General features: G+C 35.9%; 4 protein-coding genes across 4 annotated transcripts; 2 read left to right on the top strand and 2 right to left on the bottom strand.

Moving 5' to 3' along the window:
• Positions 1 to 411: 411 nt before the first annotated feature.
• Positions 412 to 7,040, top strand: LOC107023473 (transcription initiation factor IIA large subunit). Its single transcript, XM_015224181.2, has 11 exons — positions 412 to 736; positions 956 to 1,126; positions 1,229 to 1,459; positions 1,654 to 1,705; positions 1,795 to 1,853; positions 2,703 to 2,822; positions 4,314 to 4,442; positions 6,001 to 6,061; positions 6,150 to 6,301; positions 6,434 to 6,517; positions 6,623 to 7,040. The coding sequence occupies exons 1-11, from the start codon at positions 614 to 616 to the stop codon at positions 6,644 to 6,646; spliced, it is 1,206 nt and encodes a 401-aa protein (XP_015079667.1). The 5' UTR covers positions 412 to 613; the 3' UTR covers positions 6,647 to 7,040.
• Positions 7,041 to 9,252: 2,212 nt separating this feature from the next.
• Positions 9,253 to 11,453, bottom strand: LOC107022877. Its single transcript, XM_015223455.2, has 5 exons — positions 11,259 to 11,453; positions 10,924 to 11,172; positions 10,273 to 10,797; positions 9,883 to 10,191; positions 9,253 to 9,775 (listed from the first exon to the last, which is right to left on the bottom strand). Exons 1-5 carry the CDS (start codon positions 11,338 to 11,340, stop codon positions 9,732 to 9,734), a joined length of 1,209 nt encoding a protein of 402 aa, XP_015078941.1. The 5' UTR covers positions 11,341 to 11,453; the 3' UTR covers positions 9,253 to 9,731.
• Positions 11,454 to 13,575: 2,122 nt separating this feature from the next.
• LOC107023140 (protein TOC75-3, chloroplastic) lies at positions 13,576 to 17,957 on the top strand. The gene is made up of 7 exons (XM_015223723.2): positions 13,576 to 14,848; positions 15,469 to 15,690; positions 15,786 to 15,893; positions 16,003 to 16,194; positions 16,552 to 16,800; positions 17,049 to 17,303; positions 17,400 to 17,957. The coding sequence occupies exons 1-7, from the start codon at positions 13,670 to 13,672 to the stop codon at positions 17,637 to 17,639; spliced, it is 2,445 nt and encodes an 814-aa protein (XP_015079209.1). The 5' UTR covers positions 13,576 to 13,669; the 3' UTR covers positions 17,640 to 17,957.
• A 113-nt stretch (positions 17,958 to 18,070) lies between these two features.
• On the bottom strand, positions 18,071 to 20,930 carry LOC107023898 (transcription factor PCL1-like). Its single transcript, XM_015224736.2, has 2 exons — positions 19,814 to 20,930; positions 18,071 to 18,684 (listed from the first exon to the last, which is right to left on the bottom strand). Exon 1 carries the CDS (start codon positions 20,770 to 20,772, stop codon positions 19,828 to 19,830), a length of 945 nt encoding a protein of 314 aa, XP_015080222.1. The 5' UTR covers positions 20,773 to 20,930; the 3' UTR covers positions 18,071 to 18,684; positions 19,814 to 19,827.
• Positions 20,931 to 22,121: the final 1,191 nt, after the last annotated feature.

Raw genomic sequence — 22,121 nt, 5'->3', positions numbered from 1 at the left:
AATTGAAAGAAGATTTTTTTAAAAAAAAAATCAAAATAAAGTCTTTATAACTCTTTCACTACTTCATCCCATCAGGCTTGGAAGCAATCGTTGGTAGGAATAATATTTCCATCTATATGATTAATTGAAGCACATTTTTGAGCTAATCAACCAATATAGAATATATATATTGAATAAAAAAATAAAATTGACCTATTTTTTCGAACATTTTTGGCGACATAATAGCTCTGGGCCGCCTTAAGATGATCCACCCATTGCCATTTGTCTGTCTTATAAAAAAAAAATCTCGAAAATTTGTTAAGTAAAACTTTAATATTTCTCGAAAATGGACTAAAATTAGGAGCTAGCAGATGCCGCCACGTGTATTCAGTCATATAATCGGATGCAAACCTATTTATATTCCAATCTTTTATTCGTCTTCACCTCCGCTCTTCCCTATCCTTTCATCTCTCTCTCCGCCGCTCCGTTCACTTCAAACCCTTCACCGGCGTTCGAAACCCTAGGCCCTTTTTCTCCGATGCGTTGTCAATCGATTAGGGTTTAGTTTCGTAGGATCGTTATTCTATTCGAATTACTATCTATTTGTCTTGATAAAGCCCTAGGTTTGGAAGGAATGGCGAGTTCTACTACCAGCAATGTTTACATCCATGTCATCGAGGATGTTATCAGCAAGGTCCGTGATGAGTTCATCAACAACGGTGGTCCAGGAGAGAGCATCCTCAAGGAACTCCAAGCAGTAATCTCTATTTTCCCATCCAAATTTTCAATTTTTAGCTTTAATGACGCGATTTAAGAATGTTTCGGTATTTATGGGGGTTAAATTTAGTGGTTTACTAGTCTGATGGGGGTTTGGCTGGTTGATCTGATTACCCTGTTTTTATTCTTCTAATGGTTATGGATCCAGTTTGGTGTATTTAAGGGTTTTAAGTTTGGTGATTTTCTTTGAATATTTTAGTTATGGGAGGTGAAGATGATGAACGCTGGGGCAATATTGGGTACGATTGAAAGGAATTCAGCTGCTAAAGCGACCCCTGGAGGTCCAATAACCCCTGTTCATGACCTTAACATGCCTTATGAAGGCAATGAGGAGTATGAAACTCCCACTGCGGATATACTGTTTCCTCCAGTGAGTACTTGTTTTTTTTTTTGGTTTTAGCTTGCTTGGTTTTTTTTATTGGTGAGAAAGCTAGGTTTTTTAAATTGACATTTGTATGCTCCCAACTTGCAGACTCCATTGCAGACTCCCTTGCCTGGAACAGCACAGACACCATTACCTGGAACAGTGCAGACACCCCTCCCAGGAACTGCTCAAACACCTCTTCCTGGAACAGCTGATAGTTCAATGTATAATATTCCTACAGGTGGCACTCCTTTTACACCTAGTGATTACTCTCCTTTGAATGATACTGGTGGTGCAACTGAGCTCAAAGCCGGTCCAGGAAGACCTAGCCCATTTATGGTAGGCATTTCGTTGTCCTGGTTGTGTTCTCTACAAAGGAATCTGCATATGTTGTGTATGATTTACGTTGGTCACATGCACATTTAAGTTTTTCTAATAGGATAATTTGCTGGCTTTTCCCATTTTTCGGTTGCTGCTAGTATTCTGGTTGCTAGATAGTATAGTATTGAAAAGTTTGAATTTTACTTGTGCAGCATCCGCCCTCCCCTTGGTTGAATCAAAGGCCTCCCCTTGATGTTAATGTTGGTGAGCAAAATATTTAAATATATTCCATGGAAGCAAATCATTTTGATACATATGTATATTAAGCATTAGTCGCCTTCCTCCTGCTGCAGCTTATGTTGAAGGCCGAGAAGAAGGTGATCGTGGAGGTTCTCAGCAACCCATGACTCAGGTGAAATATTATGCTTTTTATATTTGCTAATGAAAGAAAGGCCACATCATCTTTTATGTAAATTGTGTCACATGTTGTTTTTATTAAACATACATACACATGCATAAATTTAACTTCCACATAAGTAGATGCGCAAACAAGAGCAACCAGAGACTCATAAACTGACGTTTAAAGATAATTCTTCTTTTCTCTCAGGAAACTACCAAACTGACAATTTTTAAACATTTAGTAAGAACTTGAACAGTTACTTATCTTGGTAGTTTAGAAAGGGATCCATGCCAAACTTGGCTTCTGTGACTGTAGTGAGTAAGTATTATTAGATGCTGAGAAATGTGTGGTTGTTTAACTGCAGATCGGTCTTGAAAAACTTTGGTCAGAATTTATTTGTCTTCCTGATTTTATTGACTCTAGGGCTCAAAGGAACACTTAGTAATCTGGAGCCCAATTTAATAAAAATGCAGGGATTCATCCTAATGAGGGAGGTGCTAATTAGAAATTGCTTTGCTTCGTACATAGTTTAATATCAGAAAGTTGCTGTGTATTGTACACATGAACACATATTCTAAGTACATTAGGGTGTAGATGCCTTTTCTTTATAATATAGAGTTTACATCATCATTTTGGATGCAATTGAGTATTGTGTATAAATCCAGGGAAGGAAATATTTGAGTTTGATTTGAACTCTCAATTTCATCCATCTTTGTGTATTCAAGAAATTATTTATTTATATATCATGTCAATGTCATACACTACTGAATTTTCCCTTCCTCTTGGCTCTAAACGTATTTCCTCTACAAAAACATGTTACCTTTTGGTTCAGTATTGGACTTGATGTCAGCTAAATTGCAGGACTTCTTTATGAATTCTACTGGAAAGCGGAAAAGGGAAGATTTTCCACCTCAATATCATAATGGGGGATACATACCTCAGCAAGATGGTGCTGCAGATTCAATATATGACAACATAAAGGCAGGGCTTCTGCTTATTCACTGAATGGGATACTTGAATATATATCATGAATCTGTGATATTAATTCGTTAACTTTAGCAAACAAGACTTGTGATCATTATAGCTGGAAAGAGATGGGTTCTTTTTTTCTTTGGGGGGGGGGGGAGGGGGAGTTGTATGTATCCTTTCCATGTGTCTAAGTCTTGGTGGATAGAGTAACCCAATATCTATGTTGGTGGGAGGTAGCACGCATTCAATGGAATTGTCACTGTCTCGCTTTCAGAGAAAGAGAGATACATTTTTTAAAAAGGAGATTCTCTGAATTTCATTATCCCGCTGCTAATATATGAGTCTCTAGCTAAAGTGTAGCCACAACTTATCACCTATATCTATCCTTTGCTTTCATTGAGGTTTTTTTTTGGGCCGAGGTGTTTGGGCCAGTTTCCACGCACCTCAACTAACTCCATGGATACCTTTCACCTAGGTAACTCTGTCTACCAAGTCTAGGACATATGGGAAGAATTACCTAGTGTTTTTTTTGTCTCCGCTAAGTTTTGAACCGGAGACCTCAACCACTTCATTGACCACTAGACCACACCCTCGGGTGCTTCATTGAATTCCTTTACTTAGCTATTGATTTCGAAAACTTGTAGGTCTTTTGAGATAACTTTTGCCTTGATATTTTAGGACTAACTTGTCCTATTGTGACATCTTCATCACTGTATCATCACACTTACGTATTGGTGCATATGGAGGGTTACTTAGGACATGCCCAGTCTATCAAAGAAGTCATTTGCTCATTTTATCCTTGATATGTGCTACTTGCATCCCCTGAATATGATATCCAATCTAGTATGGCCACACATCCATTTCGAAAATGCTAGATGAAATCTGTTTTTATATCCATGGATGTAAAACAACTCTCTTTTCCCCCACTTTTTGTTCCTGATCTTTTTTGTTTTGGTTAGCTTGGGGTGGGGCAGAGAAAGTAGATCTATTGGTCTCACTGCTAGGTGAGACCACATTATATCCTGGATATGTGCATCCTCCGTATAATTTGATATCCAATCTGGTATGACCACATATCCATTCCAATGAAATATGTTTATATCCATAGATTGTAAAACACCTCTCTGCCCCCACCCTCCCACCTACCCACACACACAAAAACACCTCCTTTTGCTCCTGCTCCTTTTGTTTTGGGTTAGCTTGGGGTGGGAAGAGAAAGTAGGATGGAGTTGAGTTGCCACATATTCACTGTGAGGTTAATAACATTAGTCATTTTGGGGAAATTTATTCCTACAAGGAGGATGGAGTTGAGTTGCCGACATTATTAAAATAGAGCTCTTGGCATGGAATTACATAATTAAAGGATTAGCGTAATGGTGCCCTACTTGTCTGAATAAATGCACTCCAATTGGTGATCACCCTTTTGAATTATGTTTCTGCATTTCAAAATAACCTATAGCAAGAACAAGATGTATTGGTTTGATCACAGTTGGTACTTTACAGAGTGGTGAGGGCAGCAATATTCAGCTTGAGTTGGTCACGGTTGGTCCTGTCCAGGCTCCTGCTTATAGAATTCCTCAATTTGACGGCCCAATTCCCGACTCTTATGATGATGCACTTTCTACACCCAATGTAAGTTCTACATCTTCATTGAGTGGCATAGTCACATGCTATACAAAGATTATGTCTTTTGGCCTATTTATTCAAGTCTTGATTACCCTGTTGATTGCACATGTGTTGCTGTTATTGCAGTTAATGTGCAATATATCTGCTTTTGCTTCCGTTGTGGCATTTTATTTTTGATGTGCCCTGAGAGTTACCTTTTATACTCTGAGAATGAATTCCAAATGCCTTTTGAGTTTTGAAAGGTGTTTTTTGTAGACCACCTTTCAATAGATCAAGACGATTAAAATTTAGATTATAGATCTCTTAGCAGAATAAGCTTGTCATAATGATTAGCCAACTTCCTTACACTGCTTACCTGTGGTTATGATCGATTTGAGCATTATCCCATGTGCATCAGGGAAATGGTTATGCATATGAATGGCTGACATGCTTTGTTCCCACTTACCACCACTATCCAATGAAGCTTCCCTTGTCAGGGTTAATGTGACCCAGTAATTCAGAATCTTAGTATTTTATTGACTTGGTCCACAAAGTGCTTATTTGAATGAGAAACAGATATGTTGGTTTTTTCTTTTGATGAAGTAACATAGGCATGTATTTTGATGGGATAGACTGTTACCTATGTAGGAAGGCATGGTTAAGTTGGTTTGGAGCTGGGCAAGATCCTGAAAACCTTACTTAGTATGACATTAAATAAGCTCACAAATAGATGGTGTAACATTCATTTATATTTGATTGTCTGTGTCATCCAAATTATCTGACTTTTCTTGTTGAAGACCAAAATTTTCTCTGTTTAAGAACTCATGTCGATGTAAACTGATGTTGTTTTCTTTTTCACTCATAAAAAGGTCAAAGAAACTTTGTTTTTGTTTAAGAACAGCACATACTGATCTATGATGGTTGATGTAATTTTTGTTTAGTTTGACCTGGAAAAAACCTTTTTTTCCTTCAAAGGCCAAGTCCACTATATCAGGAAGCAGCTTTTTTGTTAAATGGGGGTAAGAATTTGATGCGACATCTCATACCCACCCATGTCTTCCTACTATTATCTTTTAACATATTTCTGACATACTCGAATACAACAAATCAGTGGAATTCTTCTCTCTTAACCTGCATGAAAAGTCAACCTGGTTAATACATGAAAGAAGAATTGCATAAGTAAATAACCTAACTCGATTTTATTTTACTTTTAACTGAAGTTTCACATCTTTTTCGCGAACAATTACCTGCCAAGTTTCTTCTATTTTGAAACATATACCCTAACCTTGGTATTTTGGTCAGTATAACATCCATTCCTAGATTCTGCATGATCAACTAATTGAGAGTAGTTTTACCCAGTGTATGTTTCTGAATCCTGTCTGTAGTCATAATGTTGAATAATAAATACAATCTGTTCTTACTACTGTGCCTATCCTGCAACATTTAACTCTGCCCTCTAGATCTTTTGTTGGAGTGAGGACGAGAACTTCTTTATCCTCTTCTCCTCAGATTGTTTGAGAAACATGGAATCTTCCATCTTCAGAATTATATTTTTGTAACCTTCTTTGTTTCTTGTAACTTGAAGATCTATTATCAAGGGGTGGTCAATGAAGACTATAATATAGTCAACACACCAGCACCAAATGGTAATTTATTCTCAGCTGCATAATTTCTATTTTGCTGCAACTTATCTTTATTCTTATGCTGCATGAACATCTTCTTTGCATCCTTTAGATATGCAAGCACCTACTCCTGCTCCACTTCAGAATGATGATATTGATGATGATGACGAGCCCTTGAATGAAGATGACGATGATGAATTGGATGATGTGGACCAAGGGGAGGATCTAAACACAGCACATCTTGTTTTGGCTCAGTTTGACAAGGTTATGATGTTTTTTGGTTAATGTATTGAGTGGGAAGATTTCATATACCCCACTTGTCGTTTATCTAAAAGAAAAACATGGAAGTGTTTTGCCTTGTGCTACAAAAGCTGACTTGATAACAAACATCTGTAGGTGACACGTACAAAGAGCAGGTGGAAATGCACTCTTAAGGATGGCATAATGCACATAAATAATAAAGACATTCTTTTCAATAAGGTTGGATTTTTAGAACCTTTGTTTTACTTGTCTTGTTTTATTTGCTAAATAAGTCGCTTTTTTTTTTTTGTTACTTTGAGTTTAAATCACTGGTTACTTGTCTAGGCAAATGGAGAGTTTGACTTCTGAAGCAGTTGAACGAAAACGTAATGCAACATTAAGGAGCTGAAATTGGGAGTCAATCAAATCAAAGCTGATTTACTTATTTTGTTGATGGTATTTCAGTGAAAGTTAAAACTGGAGGAGACGAAGTTGCCTACTGCTTCTTTCGTGGATAAGTTTTTTGGTTGGCCGGGTGTATTTAAAGTGTTGTAACGCTTTTGGAACATCTTGGTTAATTTTTAATACCAGTGGAATCTTTCTTTTTCTCTTGTTTATGTAATTTTAGTTGAACTGAGCTCATGAAACCCCTTTTGGGTAATTACCATGACTGTGTGCTCCTTGGATCAGCTGTGTTAATATAAATTCCCAATTGGCTTGTTAGGTATTCAGCTGTGATGTGTCATTTGACAATTTTGTTTTAGAGATTAACTTATTGTGCTGCCTGCATTTGTGTTTTGCCTTGTTACATATTTGTCGTGCTTTAGACGGTACCTTGTATAATTTGTTACCTACGTACGTGCTAGCGATTGGAAATTAAAAGGATAAAAAAGAAAAGCTTTGAGACAGGTCAAGCCTTTAGTTAATTGATATACATGCTGTTTTGCCATTATAGTTAATTGATGCGTATTGTTATGTGGATGTTAGTATTAAATAATGTATGGTGAATTGATATGATTTGGCGTAAACATCGAATAGTATTATATCCCATGCTGTAGCCACCAGGCAGTGCATTCTTGAGTCTTGCTTTCTATTCGACTTTGATTCATTTATATTTTATACTAAGTGCTTATTTGTCATCCTGTTGGTTCCTAAGATTGAACAACATATCAACTCAAACAGTTAGGAACCCAATATATAGGCCTATGTATACCTTAAAATAATCGAAACCAAACTCAAATGAATATACAAACAAGATACTCAAAATATGGTTTTACTTTGTAAAACACATACTACTCGATCCTTAACCTCTTATTTTATTATTATATAAGAGAAGGTTCGACTTATTAACATCATACGTTTAGGAAATAGTACAATCTAATTCACTCTTCAGAAATAACGTCGGGTGTGTTCTGGATCATGTATTTTTTGTAGTAGTATCCTTCACGAGTACAACGACATTTCTTGAGGGTAGGAAGCAACCTATATAAGGATAAATCTCAACGCCCTGAATTTGCAAGGGTGCATTGTGACTGAAACAAGGCGAAAATGGTCGAAGGTTGTGTATATGTCCCTAAAGCAGGATGTTGCCAATTACCACTATTCTCCAAAGGACCATTTCCTTGAATAATGTTTTTGGCTGGTCCATTAACATTGTCAACACACTTAACATTTTCATCTTGAGATGTTGTAGTAGAAAATATAAGTGGAGATAACAAAGGAATTGCACAATTAGAAGAAGCTTCTTCCATGAAATTGAAAGGTACTTTGTAACCATCAACATTCATTTTGTCATCTAGTTGTAGAGAACAAGGTGCTTTCTTTTGCAACCTTGTACAACACATTTTCCCTTTCCCATCTTTCTTGCTTCTTTCCATTGTCACAAACTAATAATTATGATTCCTTAAGGAATCTTAATCTTAGTTATATTGTCACAAAAAATATAACTAAGTTGATGAAATGCTAAATTTGTTTTATGAAAGAAGAAAAGAGAAATGTGTTTTTATGGTGCGGAAAATATGGGGTCAGTTGTGAAGATTCTATTTTACTTTTCACGGTTATAATTTTTATGTATTAATAATTAAATGATGATTTAAGAAAACAACAATCAGTTACATCTAACAGATAATATTTTGTTCCAACGAACATTATATTCACAAGTTCCCATCACTTTACGTGGCTATTAATGTCGTGACTCTTGGTTCATATTCTGGTTTGTGTACGGTGGCGGAACCAAAATTTTCACAAAGAGATTCAATATATGAAGATTGAAGATACAAAGAAGTTGAATGCGGTTAAACATTTTTTTATTTATACATGAAAATAATTTTAAATGTGTAAATAATATAATTTTTGTTAAAGAGAATTTGGTTATTTTTTTTATTTATACATGAAAATAATTTTAAATGTGTAAATAATATAATTTTTGTTAAAGAGAATTTGGTGTTTCGATGAACCCTGAACACATCTGTCATATAAATATTGCATCGATCAATGACACTTGGTTGGATTTGCAGTTTGTTTTATGAGAAAAAACACACAATGACTAGAGACAAATTAATAGTAATGGTCCTTATTCATTTAATAAATGTAAATTAACAAGAAAAAGTTAAAAGATGAAACCGGATTTTCAGTAAAATCAAGTTTAGTTTCAAAATAAAAAGGAATCCTAAATTACTGGTGAAATGGTAAGTATTCATCCATCGTTAACTAGAAATTTCATATTAAAGCCCCGAATAGAGTCACTTTGATAGAGAGGCTTTACCTTCCAAAGTGGGACTTTCATGTGCAAATTCGGATTAATCAGATCCCTTTTACTATGGATGAGAAACCAATAAAAAAAAGTTTATGTTGATTGAACTATTTCCCTATTTACGATTCGCATTGTGATAATTTGTTTGGCTGGACGAGAAGTGAAAACAATTGAAACCATAACCAATTTTTGCCAATTCAGTGTTAAAGTTCTCAGCTAAGGATCATGGACAAATGCATTATTATTATTATATATTGATATGCAACATATTGACCTACATTTACAAGGATACAAATGTACGTATAGAGTTTTCTTACAAAATCTTCAAAAATACAATACTACTAAGAAAACATCTTGTTACTCATACATAGCAACGACGTTTCTTATAAGATCTACCAAAACTCGAGGTACTTTTACTACTACTGATCAAACAGAAGTCGCTAAAGACAGACATCCATCCTTCCATTTGATCGAAGACTTTCAGAGTGTCAAGCCACCCCGAAATCTAGCCTTAGAAGGCTCAATAAAACTGAAAAAATGCTCAAGTCTGTCATAAATTCCTATTTTAGTTTTAAACAAAAAAAGAATACAACATTTTCTTTATTTATTTTGCTGACTAATACACAAAACTAAACTTTAGAATCAGTAGATTGATTCTTTATTTTATTTTAGAGATGTCTGTAACCAGTGTTAATCATAATTTCAGTTTGGTTGAAGAATCCTCTCATGGTTTTGTTCCTCAATATCTGCAATAAATTAAAAGAAAGTTCCTTGATTAGAAACTAAATAATATTTCCCTGCACATTAATAAGTAATTAGTAAACTAAGCATTTTAATTAGAATGATTGATTACCTTGTTGAATACTGGAGGTGATAGGAATGAGTGGTGATGATCTTGCACTGTGGAACTCAGGAATTTGTGATATTGATGCAGAGTCATTAGTAGTAGATAAATGACTCTTATGAGGCATAGTAATGGGATTATCCTGAGGCAAATTATTATTCGAAGCGACGATCACACTCTTAGGAGACATTATGTCACTCGTAGAAACTGGAATATTGGAAGTTGATGCTGATTTGATGCTTTTTATTGTTGATGATTTTGGGGAAAATTCAGGCTGAATAAATGAAGTTACAGCCCCCTTCATTTTCTCCATTATACCTATTAGCAAAGGGGGAAAAAACAGAGTTTAAATGCGCGAAATAGGCTTTAATTTCTTTGAAGAGATACATTTAACGTTACCTATATCACTGGAAGATGAATGCCTAGGGCTCATAGCCTCAGTTATGATCTGTGAAAGTGATCTTTCGCCTTCACCGGGCTCAAATTTTTCTGCAAAGTACTCTTTCACTGAAACACCTTTGTCCCATTTTTTAACTGGACTTGTAAGAGCGGTAGCATTTTGGTCTACATTTTGTCCCACATTACCAAAGTGAACATTTTTTGGTGTTTTTTGGATATCCGATTCGTGGTTATCAGTGTTTGATAGAGTGAGATTTGAGATCTTAGAAGCAAACGCGTGTGTTGCATCAGATACTGCAGCATAAGCTGGTGCCAATCTCTCTGTAACCGTTTCTGTTATGGTTTTACTTGGACTATCAGGTAATTTCTCCGTATTATTATTATTATTATTATCATCGTGTTCAAAAGCCTGATTGCGTTTGATGCTTCTAGGAGTAACATGTTTCTCAGATAACACTGGATCTGCTCGTGGATGTTGTCGTGCTGCCTCCTTTAACGGCTCAGGTGCCAATTCTGATTCATACACTAAACAAAAACACAAAAGCTATAGATGTAATATATAGTAACATATGTTAAAATATATTCGATGAACTTCATAATCAGGATGTTTTCGTTGATATAATAATCGAGTAATGTTTAAGAATATATTACTTGGAGCACCAAGATATTCAGGATCTACATCTTCTTCATCATCGTCATCCAACGTAACACCCCATGAAGGTGTGTCATCATGAACATCATTTTCTTGCATTTTTTTCCTACCACTTAAACTGTGTTTGAGTTTTTTGGCCTTTTCTTTCACTTTGGAGATAACTGATTTTTTGCCATGAGTTGGTGTATATTCTTCATGATCATAATAAGCTGTTGGGGATGAACTTGTTGACCAGCTCCTTTCATTTCCTAATACAAAATTAGTGTTAAATTAAGCCACTAATTATAGAAATAACAAAAAATTAAATTTTTTTTATGCTCATTAGAGAATTAACCTGGTAAAAGTTGTTCAAAAGTTGTTGAATTAGACTTGGGAGTACTTCTGGATGAGTGTGAAAACTTATCAAGTTGAGCCATATGTATTTTTTTTTCTTTTTTCTTTTACCTTTTTTTTTTCTTTTTCTTTTTTTTTTAGAAGTTAAGCTTTGAAATGAGTTTTTTTCTTTGCCTTTTCGTACATATGAATTCAACGATAGCTAAAGCATGGTTTGCGGGTTCTTCTGGTTGGAAATTAAATGTGAGTTAGTGTTATTTAATCAAAGTGTTTGTTGGTAATTTACAAATGGCGATAGATTAAGATGCATATATATTTTTAAGAATGTTTTTGATTTGAAATAGGAATTGACCTTGTCTTTAGAGTAACTAATTCCCTCTATGTTAGCCTCATGTCATGGGATAAGATAATTTATGTTCAAACATCATGTTTAGAGACTAAATTTCATGACGAGAAACAGTTTGGTTATTTAACTAACTAAAGATATTTTTTTAACCAAAAACAAAAAAAAAATAGGCATTTTAAAATCACTATAATATTATTGTTGACTCTAAAAACATCAAAAAAAAAAAATTAGATTAAGTGGTCTTTGAATCTTGATTGATGAAAAATTTATTGGTCAAATTATATAAATACACACATTTTATTTTATATTTTTAATGTATTCGAACTGTATATTAATGTATTTGAGCTAGTTTTTAATATATTCGAGCTACATATTATTCTAGATAGTATTTAATATATGGCCCAACCCATCGCTCCGCTGGCCCCCTAAAGTTGGCGCTAACTTTCACTTAGACACCTCAATTAGGCTTTGTCCATTTTAGACACCTCATGTCATGTTTTGGTGTGTCATTTTGACACATTTTTATAATCAGCCAAATATGTAAGGTGTTTGTAACACACTCGTCGATGACGTGTCAAAATGATGAATTAAACAAAGACATGTGGCATATATATATTGAAATATTTTTTAAATAATGAATTTTGAGTTTTTTTTTTAATAAAGGCCAATAACTTAATGACATGTGCCAATTTTAATCCAAATAAGTTTTAAAAAAATTAACCACTTACAAGTCCTATGTTGTCTTCTCCACCACCTCCACCCCTGATCCTCAACCTCTCTGCTATCAGATTATCTTCTCCACATTCCACAACCCCCTACCCCATATTGTTTTAATTTTCTTTGATATATTTTTATAGTAATTTAATTATTTGAAAGGAATTATTTACAAAAGCATAATTTCTTTGCAAAATTTGATTCCTCTTACTTATAACTTCAAATAAAATTAAATTCTTCAAATTTAAACGAACAGTTCCCTAAAAGAATTTTCTAGATTTTCTTTTAAGAAATATATTTCATTTTCTTTTTCAAAACATTTCAAGGAGGAAGAATAGCAACAAAATAAGAAAAGTTGTTTAAGCTTGAAATTTCTTGGTATTGTAGCACTATTAGATCTATTTCCCCACGGAGGAGTTTAAGTTTTGAAAAATAGTGGCTAAAATGGGGAAGAATAAGAAAAAATTAAATAAAATAGTTAAATATAAGCTCTCCAGGAGTGTATCACACTCACTATGTCATATCAGCAAAAAGTGACACAGCGGAACATGACATGAGGTGTCTAAAATGAACAAAGTCTAGTTGGAGTGTCTGAGTGAAAATTAGTATCAACTTTAGGGGGTCACCGATGGGTTAGACCTTAATATATCCTAGCTACATATTAATGTACCCGAGCTTCAATTATTGTACTCGATTTTCTATTTTTTAAGGAATTAATGTGATTTGAAACTTATTAGGGATAGATTGTAATTTCATATTAAAACTATGAGATTTATGTAATTTATTCAAATTTATTTATATTGAAATGAGAAAAAATGTTGGGTACACATATATTGTTTGAGCTTATAATTATTTCGAATATAGTGATAATATACTATTATCTTTGAGGGTTGTTTGTAATAAATTTTGAATATATGGAAAATAAATAAGAAACACAAACAAAATCTGAAGAAACATAATTTTATTGATTAATATTGTGGGTACAATTCTGTTGATACGAGAGCTGTTAGTGACGTATTTTTCGAAGTAGGATAATTTAGATTTGCGGAGTATTTGAAAATGCTTTTAAGAGAATTTATTACCTTTATATAGACATAAACTAGGGTTTAAAATTGAGTAACCTCTAACAATCCTAATTTGAGTTGACGGAGAATGAACCTTCGTTGTGATGGGCCTCGATATTTCAAAATTTGATTCATGGGCCAAAATTCATATTGATTGGACAGTGAAAGCCTACCCAATGGCGTAATCGGGTCCAACCTGAAATATCCTAATCGGTACACTCATGTACCCTTTTCAAAAGTGTAGAAAATCACCATTCTCGATTTCTTCACTCTCCATTATCTCCTGCAATGGCGTCCATCGCCGCTCATGGTCTCGCAATACCCGTCAACCGTTCTCACCGCCGGCTCAATTCAGCTAATACAACTACCGGTACCTCTGTCACTGCTGCTTCACTACATCCCCTTACAATCAAGTCAAAGCTACCGTCATTCTCATCTTCGCAAAACCCTAAACCCTCATCCTCAAACACCCGTGATAATTCTAACATTTTTGCCTCAAAACAGCTCCAAAATCTGGTGAAAACCTCCGCCGCCATTGGTGCTGGTCTTTACGCGCTCTCTAGTGGTGTGTCTGATGTTCTCCTCAGTGGGAACGGTGGTGGTGGATCCGGAGGAGGTGGTTCTGGCGGTGGCGGTGGCGGTGGAGGCGGTGGAGATAGTTTCTGGTCGAAGATTTTCTCTCCTGCCGCGATTGCAGGAGAAGAGGAATCACAGGAATGGGATACGCATGGATTGCCGGCGAATATTGTGGTACAGCTGAACAAGCTCAGTGGGTTTAAGAAGTATAAGGTTTCCGACATCCTTTTCTTCGACCGCCGTCGTGGGTCGACGGTTGGGACGGAGGATTCGTTCTTCGAAATGCTATCCTTGCGGCCAGGTGGTGTTTACACAAAGGCGCAGCTCCAAAAAGAGCTAGAAACGCTAGCAACCAGTGGAATGTTTGAAAAAGTTGATCTTGATGCGAAGACTAACCCTGATGGGACAGTCGGGGTCACTATATCCTTCTTGGAAAGCACTTGGCAGTCAGCTGATAAATTTAGGTGTATCAATGTTGGGTTAATGCCACAGTCGAAACCCATAGAGATGGATGCGGACATGACGGAGAAGGAGAAATTGGAGTATTTTAATAGCCAGGAGCAGGATTATAGGAGGAGGATTGAAAGGTCTAGGCCATGTTTGTTGCCGGTGTCGGTGCAAAGGGAAATTTTGCAGTTGTTGAGGGAGAAAGGAACAGTTAGTGCCAGATTGCTGCAGAAGATTAGGGATAAAGTGCAGCAGTGGTATCATGACAATGGATATGCTTGTGCTCAAGTAGTTAACTTTGGGAATTTGAATACAAAGGAGGTTGTTTGTGAGGTGGTGGAAGGGGATATTACTCAAATGGTAATTCAGTTTCAGGATAAGCTGGGCAATGTATGTGAAGGTAACACTCAGTATCCGGTCGTCCGGAGAGAATTGCCTAGGCAGGTAAGAATTTCTTTAATGCAATGGACTTCGTTTGAATTTTTAAGTTCGTTTTTAAAAGATGCTGTTAAATTTGGTTTCCATGTTGCATTTTGTTTGTGTCATTGTATTTATAGAAGAACGACTGCTTCACTACATGGCAGAGCTGAATGAGAGTGGTGCATGTTATGCTTTTGAATTGCGGGCTTTCATTCATTGGATTGATTTTAATTTTGTTTGGTTTGATTCAATAATATGCATAAATTTGATTAATGTATAGTCATTGTTGTTTCTTAAAGTGCTTTATTATTAGTCTGCTGATGGAGGTACTACAATAGTTTTTTGCTTCATCGTTTTAATTGTTGACTGCACTTCTGGTACAGGTTGATGATTTGAGTATTCTGTTGAATCTCATATTTCTTGCTGGTCTGTAGCATGTGTAGTTGTCCTATATCTTTTGGTTCTTATTCAGTAAAACACAGAATTGGTCTAAAGTGATTTTTCTTATCAAAATTTCTTTCGACATTTCTGCACTTAGGTGTAGAATTTTATGTGTATACTTCAATTCTAGTTTTTTTGTGCTCCTATGCACTGAAGCCTGCAATGTAGGATTAACATGGCTCTAACAATGTGTGATAATTTAGCTTCGTCAAGGGAAAGTTTTCAACATTGAAGCTGGAAAACAAGCTTTGAGAAATATAAATTCTCTAGCCCTCTTCTCTAATATTGAAGTCAACCCTCGCCCCGATGAAAAGAATGAGGGAGGGATAATTGTTGAAATTAAGCTTAAGGAATTGGAACAGAAGTCAGCTGAAGTCAGTACTGAATGGAGCATTGTCCCAGGACGTGGAGGTCGCCCCACACTGGTACACTATTAAACATCTGAACTGCATAGTTTTGGTATGGATTATTACTGTTAGCCCACTGCTAAGTGCCTTCCTTTTCTGTGTCATGTATTCAGGCTTCAATTCAACCAGGTGGAACTGTTTCATTTGAGCATCGGAATCTTTACGGGCTCAATCGCTCAATTCTTGGTTCAGTTACCACTAGTAACTTCCTCAATCCTCAGGTTATCATTTCATTATGTTTTCGTTGTTGATGCTTTTGGTTGTTTTCTGCTGTCCTTTGTTGCAGTGTCTTACACATTAGTAACGATCCCAACCTAATCTTTTTTACAGGATGATCTTGCATTTAAGTTGGAGTATGTTCATCCTTATTTAGATGGTGTTTATAATCCTCGAAACCGTACACTCCGTACTAGCTGCTTCAACAGCAGAAAGTTGAGTCCTGTCTTTACTGGGGGGCCTGGAGTAGATGAAGTCCCTCCCATTTGGGTTGATCGTGCTGGACTTAAAGCCAACATTACTGAGGTATGCCAACCCTGGTATAACTGTGATGCATCTGGCGAACAGGTCTCAGTTATGAAGTGTTTGTCTAATTTGTAGAGAACCTTTATAGCATTTGGTGGTTAGTAAGAAAATTCAACAAAAAAAAGGATCTCTCTCCTGGGTGCTTAAAATGACTTGTTAAATATTATGGAAGTTGGTATTTCATTATCAAAAAAAATTAAGGAAAGTTAGTATTAATATTTTTTTGATAAAGCTTGGAAGTCGTATTCATAGGACAGTGTAGAGTGTCTGTTTTGATTACTCGTTTGGGACTGATAAAAAATTTCACATACATAATGTACTAATTACCATTTGCATTTAACCATTTGTTTGCTGCAGAATTTCACTCGTCAGAGTAAATTCACTTATGGACTTGTGATGGAAGAAATAACAACACGTGATGAAAGCAGCCACATCTCTGCTCGTGGACAGAGGGTATTACCAAGTGGTGGAATTAGTGCAGATGGACCTCCCACTACCCTTAGTGAAACTGGCATTGACCGTATGGCATTTTTACAAGCTAACATTACACGAGATAACACCAAGTTCATAAATGGGACAATAGTTGGTGAGAGGAATGTGTTCCAGGTAAGATTAGTTTCTGTTTTGTTTGTCTTCACTCATTGAGTTTGTTTTGCAAATCAAAGTTTGGAGTAGCTTTTGGGCTCAACATTTAATAATTGACTGTTTCCTATGCTCCACAAGTCCGTTTGCCTTATGACTTCTGTTGCTACTCTGACAAGTCCTCTAATTCATGCTGTAGATCTACGAGATTTTGGATATAAATTTCTGTTTACATTTCTTTTATGGATTTTAATATACTTATTGTGTTACAGGTTGATCAAGGACTTGGAGTTGGCACTAAGTTCCCTTTCTTTAACCGTCACCAGCTGACAATGACCCAATTTATCCAGTTAAAGCAAGTAGAAGAAGGTGCTGGTAAGGCTCCACCACCTGTGTTAGTCCTCCATGGCCATTACGGTGGATGTGTTGGAGATCTTCCCAGTTATGATGCTTTCACACTTGGGGGACCTTATTCAGTCCGGGGTTACAATATGGGAGAGATAGGTGCAGCCAGAAATATTGTTGAGGTATGTATTGTTACTATCAAAGATGTGATGTGTACTATTTTCTCAGTTTTTGCTTCAAAATTTATCTAATGTTACTGGTTGCAATGCTTCCTCCAGTTGGCTGCTGAGCTGCGGATACCTGTTAGAAACACACATGTGTATGCATTTGCAGAACATGGAAATGATCTCGGGAGTTCAAAAGATGTCAAAGGAAACCCAACAGAGGTCTATAGGAGGATGGGCCATGGCTCCTCATATGGTGTCGGGGTAAAACTAGGTCTAGTACGCGCAGAATATGCTGTTGACCACAATTCTGGAACTGGGGCAGTATTCTTCCGTTTTGGAGAGAGATTCTAGTTTCAGATTTCGCGGTCAGATTCTCTTTTTGCAGCTAGTCGGATTTAATGAGTCAAGAACTGCACACGGTTCTGAGTTTGGTATTCAGTAAACTCTAAAAGTCATGTTTGATGAAAGATCTTCTAAGATTATGGTTAGAACCTTATTGAAAGAAAGCAAGTGTATGCTTCATTCGTGTAACCCTAAAAATGTAATATAGGTATTTGTGCATTTCTTGTTCCAAAATTTCAATTCTTTCCCTAGGTTGGGTTTCTTGTAATAACTGATTATTGCTTTGATTGGAATCTGCCGTTATGAGGATTTCTATTGACAATACAATTACTCAATTTAGCAAGACAGTAAAAGAAATTCAGTTACTGTATGTCTATATCCTCCAGATGATCGATTATCAAGTTTGTCATATTAGGGAACCGGGGCAGCAACATCTTAGGTGAATTAAGAAAACATATGATACAATAACTCCAATAATATGTACAGACAGGTTCTTCCATCTAGTACAGAAATTGAAAGCAAGCACAAAACTAAAGAGACATAAAATATGGAGCAAATAATTAATTTCTTATAGAAGAAGAATATAGGCCCATGGGAATTGGGAGAAGGACGAAGATTCAAATACCCAGTATGTTGGGGCTGCTGACAACGTTTTATATTACTCTCTAGATCATTGCGATAAAAAAAGGTTCAACACACCCATTACTAGGAAAACGATACACCATTTATCATACAAAGGACTGGTTGGTATTTGTAGTGCAAACGATTTGTTGCTGCTGGACGAGACATGTTTCAGGAAAAAGACATCGCAAGGATAGATCGGACCAACTGCCTATCTGCTGTCTAACTCATATTTGTCCCAGATTTTACCAGAGAACAACACCTCATGAACCTGCCATGATCCCTCCACGATCAAATGACATCATCCAGGTCTACACTACAAATGAAGTTACGCTGGGAGCTGTCCTATAATAACTAAACGTTCAATAAAACATAAGTACATGTAAAGGCATGCCACAAATTTTTCCAGTATGCGTAGAATGCTCACTCTGATCTGCAAAAGCAACTCTGCTCATCAGAAACAGAAACCAAGAAAAATGCTTAACATGAATAAATGAAGCTCTCCTATTTACCTAATTTGTCATATTCATCTTTACAGATGCGAGAAGGCATATAAACCAACACGATCTGTACTGCATAATAGTATCTTTCCATGCCAATAATCTCTCAATATGCTATGACTGAGACCACTTTTGCCAGCCTAACTCCCAGATAAAATGGTCAATATCCCCAACCCTCTATAACAGTATTCTACCTACAAGTCCTAAAGCCCAATAATGACATCTGCAAGCTATTGTATTCGTAAAACCCAAAAATAAAATCTGCAAGCTTTCGTATTAAAGTCTTTCAGCTTTATAAAGTTTCACAACTGAATACACTAAAAGACCACTAAAATGAGCAAAACACAAGATTTATGGACTATGAGTAGTGGAGTGATCCTATGTTGCCTCCCATTTCTAGAAAAATCATGGATTCACCTCTAAATTCATATACGAAGAGAGTGCCTCAACACAAACATGTAAACCACAGTATTGACCAATACACAAGCAAAAAGTGAATTACATATATAACTCAAAGAATTCTTCTGTTATGTTAGAAGATCTTTCGAGTTAGGAACCTACAATCAGAAACAATGAGCTAACAGGAATGCTACTATGCTAGGGAAATAAGTCCAGTATTTGACAGGAGACCTTTTAGAAACTTGTGTTTCCATAAAAAGCTTGATATTTAGAGAACTTATATTTTCTAAAGAACTTCTAATTTGCTTAAAAAGATAAATGATTCAGTATAGGAAAACTATAAAGGAGTGCAATCGTTACAGGACTCATATAGCCAACACAACTAGTTTGGACTTAGGTATACTTGATTGATAGTTTACCAGATTGACCAATGCAGATTTATTTTCTTTACCACAAATGCAAGATTATATGCTCAAACACGTTGTCCTAGTTACAAACCACCAGGTCAGAATTCTAATAACTTAAATCAGTATTCATCCCTCTACAAGCAATTGTAAATAATTGATTTCGGAAATCTATCCCAAAAAAATGATAACTTTTTCCTCCAAAATACTCAAATAAACATTTTAGGATATGGCAGCTCGGAAAATTAAAGGATCTTACCCCAGCTTGTGGAGCTACTTATCATTAGAAGCAACAGGATGATAGTAACCAAAATTATTTCCAGACCAGTCCCGCTGTTGCACCATATTATAGTGATGATGAAACCCAAGTGGCGGTCCACCCCCGTAACCAACAGGCATGCCTACATGTCCTCCATTTGGCATCCCCATCATTGGCATCGCCACCATTTGTGGTTGGTACGGCATCAGAGTTGGCATTGCCATGTGGCCATTAGTATTGCGGAGGTGACCACTCTCACTGGACTCACGCATACTCTCTGTAGCCGGTGTGGAAGTCAACAAATGATCAGACGAAGAAGGACCCTCGTTCGGCTGCATTCTCTTCGTATACAATCTGTATTTCTGTAAATGACTTGCTACGTTCTCTCTCGTCAATCCTTCCACGTTCATAAGCTGCATAATTGTTTTCGGCACAGCCCCTTTGATACCTAAGTGCGCCACTACTTCAATAAAGCGCTTGTGTAACTGCGGCGTCCAAACAAGTCTGGGCCGCTTCAGAGTCTTAGCAGACGAATCATCCGCAAAATTCTCGTTACACAGAGATGAATCAGCCTCCTCAGTGCCTCCGGATTCAACCCGCCGGAGCTTCCTCGGGTCGGATCCCTCTCTTATCAGATCCGTTTCATCTCTTTCAGTAACAGTCTCTTCTCTACTCCTCTCATAGCTAAACGTCTTGAAATTAGAGTTATTCATCGAAGCCATATCCTGTGAGTGCCATCTCTGGAGAGAAGAAAACGTATTCTGCGAAGCACGATTTACATCGGTCATCGTCTTTGACATTTCCGGCGAAATTCTGAACGCAGAAGCAAGTTCCGACGGAATCAACTGCATATTCAAAGGTGTGAGATCATCGACATCGGGAAGTCCAACCTCCCAGAGAAGTCTGTCATCGTTACCACCGCTTGATTCATAGTCGGTCAGGCTCACTTCTTCACCCATGGTAACAATATTTGTAAGTACTAGATCTTCTTCCGGTGGTGGAGTATATTCCGGCGAATTTGAGAGAGATGCCGTTGAATGAAGAAAAATGGAGAAGGCGTAGAAGATGAGGAAATGGGAAAGCAATTGGCGGTGGAAAATGGAAATAAATAAGTTAGGGAAAAGGTGGATAGCGTAATAAAAAGTGCAATATCTCATTGCAACGTGGCGCTGGCCCACTACCACTATCATTGCCAGCTGGATGCTTTACCAGATATTTATCATCACTTTTCTTTGTTAATTACGCCCCTAAATTATTGAAAATAGTATAATTACGCCCTTCGTTTATCTTTTTGTACAAAATACATTCACTCGTAGCTCTAAGCCTTTTACATTAGAGAACACTCACTTTAACTATATATTTTTTTATTTTTTTTAGATAGATCAGCTAGAAAATAAAAAATAACGATTTAATTCATCAGGTATAAAATGAAAGATGAAATTATCTAGTTTTTTTTATTTAATTTAAAATTAATCTATTTAGGTACGATAGGTTAAAGAAAATTTTAAAATATCTTTCAAAGATTAAACCCTCGTATACCGCAATATGTAGGAATGACTTGTGGCTAAGGGGTGAAAGTTCCACTAAGATCGAATATGGACGATTTTCACAAAATTTATTTTAATAAAGTATATTATATCGATGGTCTGATGTGAGCATATATGTTACATTGTTACTGAGGTTTTTAAGTAGAAGATATGAATTTTATGGCATTTAATGTTCAAATTTGCAATTAAAATTTTAAAATTTAAATTACATAAAAGGTTATTATTTATTACTCCGCAATTAAAAGTAACTTGTAAACTTTATCTGTTAGTGTCGTGGTGCTTGTAGCTCCCAAGTACGATAAATTAAATATTAACGTTACTACTATTTGCTCTTTTTTTAATATGCCACCTACTTTTATTGCACTTTGCTATGTCTTTTACTTTTTAAAGAATTGACCTCACCTATTATTACATATATTGATAAAAGAAAATAGATTCTCACATTATCCAGAATCAACTCTCTTATTTATTTTCTCTTTTTTTAACAATATATTCAACGTCCATATTCACAATGCACTCAAATATCCTATAAAATAAGTACAAGTTGGCCGAATACTTCCAATTTATTATTAAAAAAACCGTAATGACGATTAACAAAGATTACGACTTACGAGTAGTTAGTGGACAGACGTACTATCCTGCTTTTTATATTGTGAAAATTAAATTCACCATTATTTTGTGAAAAAAATGAAGAGAAATCTATTTCTGAAGATACAAATACATAATAATATAACTATTATATATATCAAAATTAATTGTAA

Source organism: Solanum pennellii, chromosome 6 (genome assembly GCF_001406875.1).
Source record: "Solanum pennellii chromosome 6, SPENNV200".
Classification (NCBI taxonomy): Eukaryota; Viridiplantae; Streptophyta; class Magnoliopsida; order Solanales; family Solanaceae; genus Solanum; species Solanum pennellii.
Note: the sequence above shows the minus strand (reverse complement) of the source record. Positions and strands in the feature narration are given on the sequence as shown.

Bases quoted from the DNA above. Each gene is read 5' to 3' on its own strand.
- LOC107022877 (XM_015223455.2), bottom strand. From the start codon at position 11,340: ATGGCTCAACTTGATAAGTTTTCACACTCATCCAGAAGTACTCCCAAG. The intron at 10,798-10,923 runs GTAATATATTCT...GTTTTTGTTTAG, and splicing joins TGAATATCTTGGTGCTCCAA to TGTATGAATCAGAATTGGCA. The intron at 9,776-9,882 runs GTAATCAATCAT...AATTTATTGCAG, and splicing joins CACCTCCAGTATTCAACAAG to ATATTGAGGAACAAAACCAT.
- LOC107023473 (XM_015224181.2), top strand. From the start codon at position 614: ATGGCGAGTTCTACTACCAGCAATGTTTACATCCATGTCATCGAGGAT. The intron at 1,127-1,228 runs GTGAGTACTTGT...CCCAACTTGCAG, and splicing joins CGGATATACTGTTTCCTCCA to ACTCCATTGCAGACTCCCTT. The intron at 1,854-2,702 runs GTGAAATATTAT...GCTAAATTGCAG, and splicing joins CTCAGCAACCCATGACTCAG to GACTTCTTTATGAATTCTAC.
- LOC107023898 (XM_015224736.2), bottom strand. From the start codon at position 20,772: ATGGGTGAAGAAGTGAGCCTGACCGACTATGAATCAAGCGGTGGTAAC.
- LOC107023140 (XM_015223723.2), top strand. From the start codon at position 13,670: ATGGCGTCCATCGCCGCTCATGGTCTCGCAATACCCGTCAACCGTTCT. The intron at 15,691-15,785 runs GTACACTATTAA...TCATGTATTCAG, and splicing joins GTGGAGGTCGCCCCACACTG to GCTTCAATTCAACCAGGTGG. The intron at 16,195-16,551 runs GTATGCCAACCC...TGTTTGCTGCAG, and splicing joins TTAAAGCCAACATTACTGAG to AATTTCACTCGTCAGAGTAA.